The sequence below is a fragment of the Nomascus leucogenys genome, chromosome 13, assembly GCF_006542625.1.
Source record: "Nomascus leucogenys isolate Asia chromosome 13, Asia_NLE_v1, whole genome shotgun sequence".
Classification (NCBI taxonomy): domain Eukaryota; kingdom Metazoa; phylum Chordata; class Mammalia; order Primates; family Hylobatidae; genus Nomascus; species Nomascus leucogenys.
The window spans coordinates 28056517-28071276 of NC_044393.1; the positions used below are offsets into that span (position 1 = coordinate 28056517).

General features: G+C 48.6%; 1 protein-coding gene across 2 annotated transcripts in view; it reads right to left on the reverse strand.

Moving 5' to 3' along the window:
* CNBD2 (cyclic nucleotide binding domain containing 2) overlaps positions 1–14760 on the reverse strand; it is a 75968-nt gene that overhangs the window by 42691 nt on the left and 18517 nt on the right. The window contains exons 3-8 of one of the 2 annotated variants that reach the window (XM_012511971.2): positions 14469–14606; positions 11552–11605; positions 6925–7088; positions 3409–3565; positions 2762–2913; positions 18–156 (exon numbers count right to left, since the gene is read on the reverse strand). In XM_012511971.2, coding sequence (XP_012367425.1) covers positions 18–156; positions 2762–2913; positions 3409–3565; positions 6925–7088; positions 11552–11605; positions 14469–14606 — 804 coding nt within the window. The remainder of the gene's footprint in view (positions 1–17; positions 157–2761; positions 2914–3408; positions 3566–6924; positions 7089–11551; positions 11606–14468; positions 14607–14760) is intronic. The other variant, XM_030826716.1, reaches the window with a different exon arrangement.

The following is a 14760-nucleotide window of genomic DNA, read 5'->3' on the forward strand; positions in this document are numbered from 1 at the left end:
ACCCCCAGACTTTTCACCTTGCTGATAAACATGATGAAGGATGACTCTCCAAAGTCTTTTGAGATCAGCTGCCCATACGAGAACCTCTCCGTCTTCGCCATGGTTACAAGCTGCCAGAGCTTCTCATCAGACCATGATGCAAACAGATCCATTTTCCTGTGGGAAGAGCCTGTTAGAATTCATCAACTCCATCACACAAGGTGCCCAGACCTTAGCAATCTGCAGAGGGCACATACTCTTCTCCTGTCGAAGATGCCTGGGTGGAAGATTTCGCTGCTACCTGTGCGATTACCTGGCCTTGCCTGTAGCCACTCTCCTACCTGCTATCACCTTGGCTCCCTCCACCTTTTCCCAAGGCCCTCCCCTCCAGCCAAGCTCCCCTGTTTGCTGTTGCTCAGATGTCCCTGGGTGATCCAGCCTCTGTGCTTTTCTCACCTCTGCTCCTCCTTCCAAGAACCTTCTCCTCCTCCAGCCCTGCCAACCCGCCCCACCGTGGCCCATGAAGCTAGTCCCCACTCCAGCTCACAGCTGCTCTGTCCCCCAACTTAGCAGTTCTGGCCCTACCTTTGCTTTGGGCAGCTCATCCAACCCCTGTGTCCCCCTGGCCTGTTGGCTTCAAATACTCAGCTCTGGGCCTGGAGAGTGGGACATGTCTGGACTCCCCTCTTTCTGCCTGTTGCTCCCTGTGGGTGAACCCACCCCGCAGTGACTGCCCCTTCCTCTGACCTTGAACACCACCTTCACAGGCTTGCCTGCCTTCATATGCGGCTCCAAGGGCTGCCAACAATCATCTCAGATTTTCTCACCTCCAACAGGTTAAGGGCTCGTAACTTAACTGACTCAGGTGGACTGAGTTCATTGAATCAGGTTAACTCAAGGTGACTCAGGCCTCGATGCGTGCACTGAGTTAAGGTCAGGGCACCAGAGGTGAACACGCTCAGTGCCATGTCAGGGACGAAGGTCTGGAGACACCAGAAGAAAAGTAGGGCCACCGTAGAAGAAGTACCTACCATGCGCCAAGCACTGGGCCATACACTTCCCATGATCATCCCATTCCATCCTCACCATGACCTTGGGAGAAAGGTATCCTTATCCCCATTTTACAGAGCAGGAGGCTAAAGCACAGAGAAATGACATGACCTATCTAGGGTCACATCGCTGATAACCTAAGAGCTGAGATTGGAGCCAGACCTATTTTTCCAGAGTATGGAAAAAAAAAAAAAAAAAAACAGCTCCTCCCTTTAGGACTAAATCCCCACTTTTCCAGGGGATGAAGCTACCTCTCTGAGCCCCAGCCACAGGAATCAGATCCCTCAGCCATCACACTTCTCTGTAGCTGTGCAGCCCTACAACCTGAATTTTCAGGGCCAGTGCAGATACTTCATTGGATTTTTACTCCTTTTACATAAAGGCAAATAACTGAAGAGCAATTAAATGAGATTTCACTTGCATATCCTTATGTGGCCTTTCATGTAAGCAAGTATTCAAAAACCAAAAATCTTTTGCTGTGTATGAGTTCTGCTTTTAAATATGATATCCAGTTATGGTGCTTACTTTCTGACTCACATGTGATTGTAATTATTTATATCCTGTTATTCACCTTACCCAATATTTATTAGTTGAGCACCTGCATGTGTCTGGCAGTGTGACAACATAAGGATTATAGTAGGGACAAAGACAGATCTGGTCCCTGTCACCATACTGCTTACTGCCTGAGGGGGCATATAAACTGTGAAGAAATTACTATGCAATCAAGAATTATAGTTTGGGCCAGGAGCAGTGACTTACGCCTGTAATCCCAGCACATTGGGAGGCCAAGGCAGGCAGATCACTTGAGGCCAGGAGTTCAGCACCACCCTGGCCAACATAGTGAAACCCCGTCTCTACTAAAAATACAAAAAAATTAGCTGGGAGTCATGGCACGTGACTGTAATTCCAGCTATGTGGGAGGCTGAGGCAGGAGAATTGCTTGAACCCAGGAGGCGGAGGTTGCAGTGAGGTGAGATCATGCCACTGCACTCTAGCCTGGGCAACAGAGCAAGATCCTCTCTCAAAAAAAAAAAAAAGAATTATAGTTTGGGCTGAGCACGGGGGCTCATGTCTGTAATCCCAGCACTTTAGGAGGCCAAAGTGGCAGGATCACTTGAGACCAGGAGTTCAAGACCAGCCTGGGCAACATAACAAGACTCCATCTCTACAAATAATAGAACAATTAGCTGGATGTGGCAGCACACCTATAGTCCTAGCTACTAGGACCACGCTCTGTCACCCAGGCTGGAGTGCAGTGATGTGATCACAACTCACCACAGCCTCAAACTCCTGGGCCCAAGTGATCCTCCCACCTCAGCCTCCCAAGTAGCTGAAACTATAGGTATGTGCCACCACACCCAGCTAATTTTTTTTTTTATTTTGTAGGAACAGGATTTCACTATGTTGCCCAGGCTGGTCTTGAACTCCTGGGCTCAGGGATCCTCCCACCTTGACCTCCCAAAGTGCTGGGATTACAGGAGTGAGCCACTGTGCCCAGTCCTGTGTTAGCTATTCTTACTATTACTATCAATAAGGAAGGGATATTTGAGCTGAGACCCGAAGGGATAGTAGGAGTCTGCAGAGAGAGAAGGTGGGTACGAGGTGGGACTTCAGAGCATCCCAGACAGAGAGAACAGCAACCAGTATGTTTCCCACCAGGCCTAGGACAGACAAAGTCAGGCAGCTAATAAACACACAAGGGGAAAAAAAGGTTGAATGAAGGCAGAGTTACCTAAAAAATTCAAACTGATACTGAGTATCCTTCTGAACTTCCTGGTCCAGCTTATTAGCAAAGAAGTCCTCCCGGTCAACAACCAGGAACTCCGTTTCTTCCATACAGACGATGGTGCACCTCCTCATTGAAGCATGCAGAACATCCGTTTCCTGTTGGGTGGACAGGGCAAGGGCAAGTGTGAGGCCACCTCCACTTCCTGTCCTCAGCCTTACGCACATCTTCCCTGCCTCCATCTTCCCCCTGAATTCTCTCCTCACCAGACTGTGTGTTCCCCAGCCCCCTCTATTCTCCTGCACATTCTCCCACTGGGGCCCACTCCCCTTCTTCTTAATCTGCTGCTTATGGAAAAAGAGGCAACAGGCCTGAACAGGCCAGAGGGGAGGAAGCTGGAGAGCCCTCACTGTGGAGTCATTTCATCTCTAAAGGGCTGTATCAGGAACATACTTCTTAAACATCACAGATGAAGAGGCTGATCTTGGTCCAACTCAATTAGCATTTGACAGGTAAGGGCACTGGGGCCCACACGGGACAGTGACTTGTACAGAGTACTAGGCAGGACTGGGCCTGGCTGAGAGGTTGTAGCAGAAGTCCTGTCACCTCCACCCACTCCACCCCAGGAAACCGGGTCCTTCCCCTGGGCTTACCCCAAAACAGCTACCCTTGTGCAGCAATTTTGGGTGGGGATCTAGGAAGGCACTGCTGCCATCCTCGTCCTTGGTTATTGCAACTGTGCCCAGGTAGATGAAATAAAAGCTGTTGCCCTTCTGCCCCTTCTTGATGATCACACGCCTACGACCGAACCTGGGAAAAGACCACTGCTAGTTGATTGGGTAGTGACACGGGGGCAGGTCCAAGCTGGGAGGAGCTCTGGACTGGTTGTGCTCTTTGCTCTGGGATATAAGAGCACAGACTTGGACCAGAAGGGCCCTCAGGACAGCCCAGCCCTGCCAGTCAAGCTGGAGCCTTTCACTAACACCTATCCCGTTGCCTGCCTCGGTTGGACTGAAGCTTCCTGAGAGCAGAGTCTTTGCCAGTCTGGGTCACTGCCGCGTGTGCTTGGACACAGTGAATGTTCATTGAACATAGTGGAATAAATGAGTGAACACATGCTGAAAGCAATGAATGGGTTAGTAGAGTCGCTAAATGATTAGGAGGACTGGCTTTAGCGTTAGCCCAGGATCCAAATCCTGGTTCTGCTCTTAGCTGTGTGACACTGAGCAATGGATATCCCCTCTCTGATCCTTGGTTTCTCTTGTCTCTAAAATGCAGATGAGTATGCCTAGGATGAGACACAGATAATGGTCTTATCATAATTACCAGCAGCCCACTACCCAACTGGGCACCCTTAGGGTAGAAGTGCCCAGGCCCAGAGCAAACAAGGAGTTCTTAAACTCAGAGGGAAGTTTCATTATTTCGTATGCATGTCCAAATCTCAATTCTTTCGATATTTATTCTTTTCCTTCATTCATTCAATAAGTTAAATATCAGTGGTGTCTATTAGGCACCGTGAGGTCAAGTGTGGTGGCACACGCCTGTTAATCCCAGCACTTTGGGAGGCCAAGGTGGGAGGATCGTTTGAGCCTAGGAGTTTGAGATAGGGATAGGGTCTCACTATGTTGCCTAGGCTGGTCTTGAACTCCTGGGCTCAAGGATCCTCCCACCTTGGCCTTGCAAAGTGCTGGGATTACAGGAGTAAGCCACTGTGCCCAGTCCCATGTTGCCTATTCTTACTATCAATAAGGAAGGGATATTTGAGCTGATACCTGAAGTTGCCACATCCAGCTAATTGTTCTATCATTTGTAGAGACGGAGTCTTGTTATGTTGCCCAGGCTGGTCTTGAACTCCTGGCTGGGCAACAAGGTGAAACCCCATCTCTACAAAAAATGCAAAGATTAGCCAAGTGTGGGGGTGCACACCTGTAGTCCCAGCTGCCTGTAAGGCTGAGGTGGGAAGATCACCTGAGCCTGGGAGTTTAGGGCTATGGTGAGCCATGATCATACCACTGCACTCTGGCCTGGGTGACTCTGTCTCAAAAAAAGAAAAAAAAATAAGGCACAATGAACAACACAGACTTTGTTTTCAAAATTATGGTCGCATACAGGATGTAAATGAGGTTTAAAAATGCTTTAAGAGATGTCAGTGCAGGCTACTTGAGGAGCACAGAGAAGGGGCCTTTATCCAAGCTTAGGAAGGTCAGACAAGGCTCTAGCATGGTGCTTCAAGTGAGTCATGCAGGTGGGCAAAGAGATGGAATAGGGTTCCAGGCACAGGGACCACCATGACCAAAGGTGCAGAGGTGGCCCAAAGCACGGCACATACAAGGGATAACGTGTACTTCATAGGTAATGTGCACTTCACGGGAAAGGAAAATGAGAGAAGGCAAGGTCAGGGGAGTGGTGGGAGAAAAATTCGACTGGTCCCACCATAAAGGGCCTCCAAAGCTCAGCTAAGTTTGGATTGTACCCAGGAGACAATGGGTAAAAAAAAGTCTGCCCTTTAGTCTCTGCCAGGACTGATGAGCAGCCATTGTGGAAGTACCCCGATAGCAGGGCCATTGTCCCCAGCTCTGAGCTCATGGCCCTGCCCTCAGCAGTTCCTTCTCTTCCTCCTCCCCCTCCACACTGCCACCTTCTGTTCCTTCCTGACTCATTGGCTTGACCAGCAGCAGGGGAACCAACACTCTGCTCAGGGCAGATGATACCCACTTTGTTCCATCAGTTTGTCCATGTTGCTCCCCTGCCTGCAATGGCCTTCCCTCTCTTCTCCACTATTCAGATCCTTTCAGGAACTCAGATCCTACTTCCTCCAGGAAGCCTTCCCTGACCCAGCCCCCAGCAGCATCTCCTCTTCTGACCTCTTAGAGAGTACTCACTGGCCTTGTGATTCTGTGGCAAACTCCTGAGGGAAGGGATCAGAGGACAGACAGAGGACCACACCAGGCTGGAGTCAGTACTGCCCAGGCTCCACTGTGGCTGTGGGCTTCATGAGCTACAAACCAGTATCAGCCTGGAATCTTTATCAATGTAGGAAAGAGGCAAGCCAGGTACAGTGGTACATGTCTGTAATCCCAGCATTTTGGGAGGCTGAGGTGGAAGAATCACTTGAGCTCAGGAGTTCAAGACCAGCCTGAGCAACATAGTGAGACTTTGTCTCTACAAAAAATAAAAGATAAATTTAGCCAGGAAAGGTGATGCCTACCCCTTGTCCCAGCTACAAAGGAGGCCGAGGTGGAAGGCTCACATGAGCCTCGGAGTTAAGAGGCTTCAGTGAGCTGTGATTGCACCACTGCACTCCAGCCTGGTTGACAGGATGAGACCCATCTCAAAAATACTAATAATAAAAAGAAAAAAGAAAGAGGAGATGGCCCAGGTGATAATGACTAGCTGGGAGATAGCAGGAATATTCAGCTAGGAAATGAGATTTTGAAGATGAGGGAGCACAGGCACTGTTCAGTGAAGTAAAGATGACTAGAGCTAGAGCCAGAAAGACCCTCAGAGACCATCAAGCTCAACCAACATTTTTGGGAAGGGGAAAGGAGGACCCAAGGAACCCACAGCTTGCTGAAGGTCACGGCAAGCCACAATCAAGTCAGAGCTAGAACCTGAATCTCCAAAAGCAGACATCTGTCGCTTTTGCTGTCAAGCATCTGGTCATATTTTTCCATCAGTCGCACCCTGATTCTCCTTTGGGGAAACTACCCTTTCTCAACTCTCAATCAGAGCATCACTGACCTCAGTGGTAATTCAAGCAAAGCCAAGCTGTTTCAGAAAGAATTCATCCCAAGCTCTGATGTGAGTGACTGAAAAGAGCTTCAGCGCTGTTTCTTTTTGTCTGGGTGATGTAGGAGGAGCCATTTTCCCCCACAGAGCCTCAGTTTCCTCATCTGAAAAATGAGGGAATTGGACCAGATCCTCTCTGAGGTTCCTACTAGATCCTCTCCAGATTTAATGGCCCTTTAATTATCTAAGAGTCTCAATAAGTGTGCAAGATAAAGGGTGCTGCGACCACAGCAGTGGGAGCTGAAGTGAATGGACAGAAGAATTCATTCATGGCTGACAATATGCAGAGGGGTGGGCAGGACCTGCCACACCTTCTCAGCCAGGCTCTTTTGCTCAGTCCAGCCTCAGCCTGGTGGCCAAGGGCTGTGCCCCTCACTGACCGTTCAAAGCGCATGACTTTGGCCAGGAGCAGCTGCAGGGGCTCCGCGTAGTTCCGATAGCTATCCAGAACCTGCAGGATGTTACAGAGGGCCTGGATCTCATCCTCTGTTCTCCAGGAAGGCTTCTTCTGCAATATTTGAATGGCCTTTGGAGGAAAGTGACCCTAAGGAGAGAGGACCAGAGTGATACAGGGGACCCAGCAATTTCGCTCATGGGCCAGCGGGCAACACCCTACAGTCCTGCTTGTATACTTTCCCGTTCCCTGTACCACAGTGGCTGACATGTGATGAGTGCTTACTGTGTGTCAGGCACTGGGATAAACATTTTACATGCCCATCTCACTGCATCCTGCCAGCCCAAGAGCTGTTATTCCATTTGACAGATGAAGAAACTCAGGCAGGATTAGGAGTAGATCTGACACATATGAATGCTGACATCCCCCCGACCTGTGCTGTTCATTGACCTTCCTAGGCAATACAGGCTTCCCCGGGCTTCAGTGGTCCTGCAGAGTCTGCTCAGCACATACACAAAGCAGTCAGGGGAGACCTTCGCCTGTGTCTCAGCCTAGAGCTCGGCATGCTACAGGAGACTAATGAGCAAAGTGAACCTTCCGGAGACTATTAGCTAAACCTTTTCTTCTCCAGTGAATCAGGCCTCATGGACCAGCACGTTCACCTACCACTCCCACCTGCTGAAGAAGTGACACCGTGAGTTGTGAACACCCTCAATGGCTTCTCTCCAACATCATCTCCTACCTCTCCCCTTTGTTCTCTACTCTGGAACTTTCTACCTGTCCCTGGCATGTGCTAAGCTCGGCTCTGTCTTGAGGTCTCTGCCTGGGCTGTTTTTTTCTGCCTGGAATATTTGTCCCCTGGGTTTTCTTGTGGACATGGCTGACTCATCATTCTGGTCTCAGCTCAGATGCTGCCACACCCTCAGTGAGTCCCCACTGGGTCATCTTAGCTAAAAGAGTTGCCCCTTCCCCAGTAGGCTCTTGCTATAGGGTAAACGTCCCCTCCAAAATTTGTGTCGAAATATAATTGCCATTCTGACATTATTAAGAAGTGGATGCTGGGCGCAGTGGCTCATGCCTATAATCCCAACATTTTGGGAGGCCAAAGCAGGGGGATCACTTGAGGCCAGGAGTTTGAGACCAGCCTAGGCAACATAGCAAGACCTTGTTTCTACAAAAAAATTTGTAAAAGTGAGACCTTTAAGAGGTAATTAGGTCACAAGGACCCTGCCTTAGTGAATGGATTAATGTAATTATCATGAAAGTGGGTAACTTACTAGTTAAGTCTCGTCATAACTCCTAGTTAGCTCCTCAATGGCAGGGTGGGGACGTTACACAGCCTAGTATTCCTCAAGACCACACACAGATCTAGGCCTACCTTAGGAGCTCAAAAAAATGTCTGGGATGGGGAAAAGGGAATTCACTTCAAACAGGGCCTAGGAGACTTGGCCCGTCTGCTTCTCAAACACCATTTCTCACCATTTTCCCTTCACTCACTGCAGGTCAGCCATACTCCTACTGTGTTCCTCCATCAGACAGGAAGGATCAAGAAAGAATGATTGACCATAATCCCACTACCCAAAATTAGCCATTAACATCTGGCATACTAACTTCCTCTATTTTTCTCAGGTATAAGTAAAATTTTTGGAAACAACACATATTTTCCATTAGAAATCAGAACAACACAGATGGTTAAAATCCTCTTATATGTATACACCACCCCAATCCAGATCTGCTCCCCACCATCTAAGTTTACCACTTTTATGTATGCATATATATGTACCCACAGAATATATAAGACTATTTCGTATTTTAAAATTTACTGCTGGGCATAGTGGCTCATGCCTGTAATCCCAGTGCTTTGGGAGGCCAAGGCTGGAGGATCACTTGAGCCCAGGAGTTCGAAACCAGCCTGGGCAATATGGCAAGACCCTCATCTCTACAAAAAATTTAAGAATTAGCCGGGCATTGGGCCAGGCGCGGTGGCTCACGCCTGTAATCCCAGCACTTTGGGAGGCCAAGGCAGGTGGATCACGAGGTCAGGAGATCAAGACCACCCTGGCTAATACGGTGAAACCCCATCCCTACTAAAAATACAAAAAATTAGCAGGGCATAGTGGCGGGCGCCTTTAGTTCCAGCTACTCGGGAGGCTGAGGCAAGAGAATGGCGTGAACCCAGGAGGCGGAGATTGTAGCGAGCCCAGATTGCTCCACTACAGTCCAGCCTGGGAGACAGAGCGAGACTCCGTCTCAAAAAAAAAAAAAAAAAAATTAGTCGGGCGTAGTGGCACACACCTGTAGTCCTAGCCACTGGGGGGCACTAAAATGGGAGGACTGTTTGAGCCCAAGGAGGTTGAGGTTGCAATGAGCTGTGATTGCATCACTGCACTTCAGCCTGGATGACAGAGGAAGGCTCTGTCTCAAAAACTAAAAATAAAAAATTTACATAAATGTCAGACTGTAGACATCACTTGTGCAATTTGCTTTTCTTCACTCAGTGTTTTTCTAAACAATGTTTTTTAAATGTATCCATTGTTTCCACTATCTGACAGTTGCTGCAATAATTGAGTCTGTGATTCTAAGCCTCCCTAATACTAAGGGTTCTCTGTGAGAAGTTTAGCGTTATTAGAAGCCCAATATGGACTATACTGAGGCTTAGTTTTCCATCAGAATCCAAATGCTGTGCTGAGGGGCAGGTTATATAACTATATATGTGTGTGTACTATATATTATATGTCATTTTTACTTAGATATAATTCACATGCCATGTAAATCACCATTTAAAGTGTACAATTCAGTGTTTTTTAGTGTATTCACAGAGTTGTACAACAATCACCACACTGTTTTGGAAGCTTTTCATCACTCCAAAGAAACCCTATACTCATTAGCATCACTCAGAGGGCTGGGATTGTTGTTTTTTTGGGGTGGGGTGGGGGCAGGGGGACAGGGTCTCACTCTGTCACCCAGACTGCAGTGCAGTGGCACAGTCATAGCTCACTGCGACCTCGATTTCCCAGGCTCCAGCAATCCTGCCACCTCAGCCTCCCAAAATTCTGGGATTACAGGTGTGAGCCACCATGCCCAGATAATTATTTTTATTTTTTAATTTTTAGTAGAGACAGGGTCTTACATGTTGCTCAGACTGGTCTAAAACTCCTGAGCTCAGGTAATCTTCCTGCCTCGGCCTCCCAAAGTGCTGGGATTACAAGCGTGAGCCAGCACATCTGGCCAAAGGGCTGGTTTTTAAAATGAGTCTCCAGCTGGGCTCAGCAGCGCACACCTGTAATGCCAGCTACTCAGAAGGCTGAGATGGGAGGATAAATTGGCTCTCTACTCTTCTCTGTGTTGGAACCAGAGTCAGGCATGATTCATTTGAGGACCACCTATAGGCCTTGCCCGTAACAAAGAATTTTCCCTTTGTGCCCTCTTCCCGCCCTCTACTGCGGTGCACAGAATTGCCCTCATATCTAGAGTTCTGTGGCTCTCAGATAGGCCCCTAGTTTCTCCTGCCTGAAGGAAAGAGGCTGATTAACCTTCAGTGGTCAGTGTCACACAATAGCCAGCCTGAAGAGCTGAAGAGTCACAGAGCTTGAATGACTTAACTGAGCATGCTTCATACACAAGGGGGCACGAAAAAATAAGGCTGTGCCCAGGAGAGGCAGGCAACAGAAGCCATACCTGGGCTCCATGAAGAGAAAGGGGTGGGTCAGGAGATGGGCACAGGTGGCCCTGATACCCATTATAAAGTTCTGTTCTTTCCCCTTTCCCTGAGGAAAAAAAAAACAACATGGCTACTCCAAGCCAGGGTCAAGTCAGGTCTGCATTGGTGAGAATTTCAGATCTTCCCTATAAATAGGTAGGCTCTTTTAAATTTTAAATTGGATTTTAATATTTAAAACTCAGGATATCATGGAGAGAAGCCAAGAAGAGAACAATGATGAGATTGAAATTCAGGGAACAAGTCACACAGTCCATAGCTCCCACAGATATAAAAGCATTCCCTCATCAAAATGAGAGGACTCTTTTTTAGAGAGGGGGCCTTGCTCTATCACCCAGACTGGAATGCAGTGATATGACCACAGCTCACTGCAGTCTTGAACTCCTGGCCTCAAGTGATCCTCCCACCTCAGCCTTCCAAGTGTGAACAGGTGCGCTGCACCTGAATAAGACTCTAAGGGTATCTGACACCCAGGTGTGAGAGGTATGCCCAGCATCTCTCAGAGAATTCAGGGCAGAACCAGAATTCACACAGGTCAGCCCTTTCTCACCACCCAAATTCTTCCTCTCTCTGGGACTCTCACATCCTCTGCTTTATCTTTTCCTGCTGTTTTCCCACGGGTCCAAGCCCAGGAACTCTCTCTCATTGGTTCTGCTCAACTGTGCAGTGACAGCTGGTTCCTAGATGCTCACAGTCTTGGAGCTCCAGGGCTGGAGGAATCACTGAGATCAGCTATTTTATTGATGAGGAAACAAAGTGGCCAACTCAGGGTGACAAGCTGAGTTGGTGGCAGAGCCTAGACTGAAACCAGCTCTGCTGATGCCCAGCCAGGGTTTCTTCCAAGCCAGGGTGCAGAAGGAAAATTCCACCACAGCAAGGTTCGAGCTATGCATACCTCCTCTGCAATGAAGTCCATGGTATCAAATGTGACTCGGCTTTGCATCTTTTTCTGAAAGAAAGAGGGCAGGGAGAAGAGGGAGAATCAGTAAGACTGCCCCTAGAACTTTGCATCTAGAGCCCTCCTGTGTACCTGGACCACCATGGTGGGCAGGAAGCCATGGGAAACCTCATAGCAGCCAGCCCTTTCAGGCCTGCCTCTGCTCGAAGGCCGCAACTCAGCACCAGGCTTGGGTCCAGCATTGACAATATATTATTGTGAAGGCAGAGAAATATGGGGGAGGGGAGAAGGAAAGGAGGATAAGGAGGAAACAGGAAAGGAGAGAGAAAAGGAAGGGGGAAAAGCAGCAAACAAACAAGTATAGAGGAGGAAGAAAAGGAGGGATAAAAAGAAAGGAACAGGCCGGGCGCAGTGGTTCACGCCTGTAATCCCAGCACTTTGGGAGGCCGAGGCGGGCAGATCACGAGGTCAGGAGATCGAGACCATCCTGGCTAGCACAGTGAAACCCCGTCTCTACTAAAAATACAAAAAATTAGCTGAGCATGGTGGCGGGTGCCTGTAGTCTCGGCTACTCAGGAAGCTGAGACAGGAGAATGGCATGAACCGGGGAATCAGAGCTTGCAGTGAGCTGAGATCGCACCACTGCACTCCAGCCTGGGCAACAGAGCGAGACTCCATCTCAAAAAATAAAAAAAAGAAAGGAATAAATGAAGCCAACCTTTGTTAAGTGTCTTTAATGAGCCAAGCACAGTGTATCTTCCCTGCCTTACTCCATTTAGTCATCAGGACACAGCAGGTTTTATTAAGCCCCATGTGGGACTGAGATGGTGAAGGAACTTGCTCAAGGATCACACAGCAAGTCAGTGGTCTAGCTGAGACCCCAACTCAAGGTTTTCAGCAAACCCAATTCCGTGTCTGGAGTGTGGCCTCAAGCCACATGTCATTTGTTCCTTTGAGCCACTCAGACCCGTCTTGCCCCCACCACCTGTTTATCCTTTGCATAGCCATGTGGTGCTGCTCAGGGAGGCTACTGAAGGAAAGAGGCAGTGCTCAGAAACATCCAGATTCACACATCTACTGAAGCAGTCTAGGGCTCCCCACCTGATCCTGCACTCCAGCCACCCAGTGCTCTGCCTGACAACCCTATGACCCTTATAGGCCGCCTTCGAGAGGCTTCTGCTCTGCTCAAGCCACTCTGGCTGGCCAATGTGGTTAGGCTTCAGCCTCACATTCCCCTGACAACAAGTGACTCTGCATCTTAGCTTCCAACTGCCCCATGCATCAGGCCATATCTTCTGGTAACCAAAGCCCTCTAATCTCCAGGGCCCATTGCATCACCATTGCATGCCACCCTGAGAGTCAGGAGGTCCTTCCTGAGAGCTAATCTGAGTCTTTTGGTTACAGTTCTTCTACTCCATTCGTTTTTCATCTCAGCCCAACCATAGGGCTGCGGCCTTCTTTGGTTTGGCCAGCACAGGGTCTTAAAATATAATCTTTGTATCTGAATGTCTTTAGATGAGGTGTATCTTTCCTCTCCAGCTAGCCTGCTGTATCTTAAACTCAGCTACATACACACTAGTTATATCACCTGCTGGCCCCTCAGAAACCAGTTTAAGGCTGCCTTTCCTTCCCCCATCACCAGCCCCGTATCCCCCTTTCTTTGGCCACTATCTGTCAGAAGCCCTTTAGGGAAATTTCTTGGAGTGAATCACTAGATGTAGAGGGGTGGGGACTGGCTCTAGTCATTCCTGAAACAACAGAAAAATGGGCAGGATTTGTCCAGGTGATTGCTGGGGCAACTTTGAAGCCCTGAACAACACACCCAGTAGCAATGAAGATACCTCTGGGGAACTAGAACAAGTTAGCAGAAGGGTGACCAACTTTTCTGAGCTAAAGAAGGGCACATGATCTACCACTGGGATAAAATATTTTAAATTGGGACCTTCTAGGAAATCTAGAAACACGGTCACCAGGCCGGGTACGGTGGCTCACGCCTGTAATCCCAGCACTTTGGGAGGCCGAGGCAGGTGGATCACAAGGTCAAGAGATCGAGACCATCCTGGCTAACAAGGTGAAACCCCGTCTCTACTAAAAATACAAAAAATTAGCTGGGTGTGGTGACGGGTGCCTGTAGTCCCAGCTACCAGGGAGGCTGAGGCAGGAGAATGGTGTGAACCCAGGAGGTGGAGCTTGCAGTGAGCCAAGATGTACCACTGCACTCCAGCCTGGGCAACAGAGTAAGACTCCGTCTCAAAAAAAGAAAAGAAACATGGTCACCACAGTGAACAAGGCCCTGAAAATGCCCCCTGCACCGAAGTAGGGGTGTAGGAAAGAAAGTAGAGACGCGAATAGAGCAAGTGTGTGGGCATTTAGAAAACCCTGGTTATTGTGACTCCTGGATTGCTTCTGGCTCTTTTGATCACCATTGAAATGGAGACCACTTCTCTACTCCCAAGGTTTCTTTCCACATGGAGGGAGGTGTATTAGTAGAACACTACTGGCTTCTCTCCTTTTACACTGAAGAGTGACTTAAACTCTTCAATGAATTTGGAAAAAGAAAAACTAGGCATGATCGTCTCCTTCCCTCTGAGCCCATATTTTGCTCCACCTTTCCCTGCCATGAGTTTCGGCAGCAGGCCTGCTGTTGCAGTGGAGACTGCCTTGGTCCAGCGTTGCCTGTGGCTAGGCATGTAAGGCTGTCTAAATCTGGGGTTCAGTATTAGATAAACCTCTTGGTTGATGATATAAGTCACCCTCTCCAACAGAAGTCTGGCCATTAATAAAAGTGACCATTGGGTCTCTCATCTGCTTCTCCTTTTGTCTTCTTTCTCAGTTCTAGCCTGGGCCAGGAAGTGGGATGCAATTTATTGGGCCTCTTTAAGCCCTCATAATCCTGCTGAGCCCAGCTGCTTACATCCCAGAAGGAGAAGATAGGGTGCTTCCAGTGAGCAGTCTCAATGATTTGATATTCCCGGAATCCCCTGAGACCTTGGCGGAACATTTTACACACTCGGATCATTATGATGATATCCATGGCGAGCTGGTACAGTCCCTATGGAAACAAAGCAAACAAGGTCAATAGAAACCATCTGTTCTCAACAGTCAACAGCAGGCTGGATGGTGCTGAACAAGGTGAAATTTACCAGGATTAAATGCAGTATTGTGCTGGAGTGATGGTTACATTTTCAGGAAGTTTGCAAGCCTGC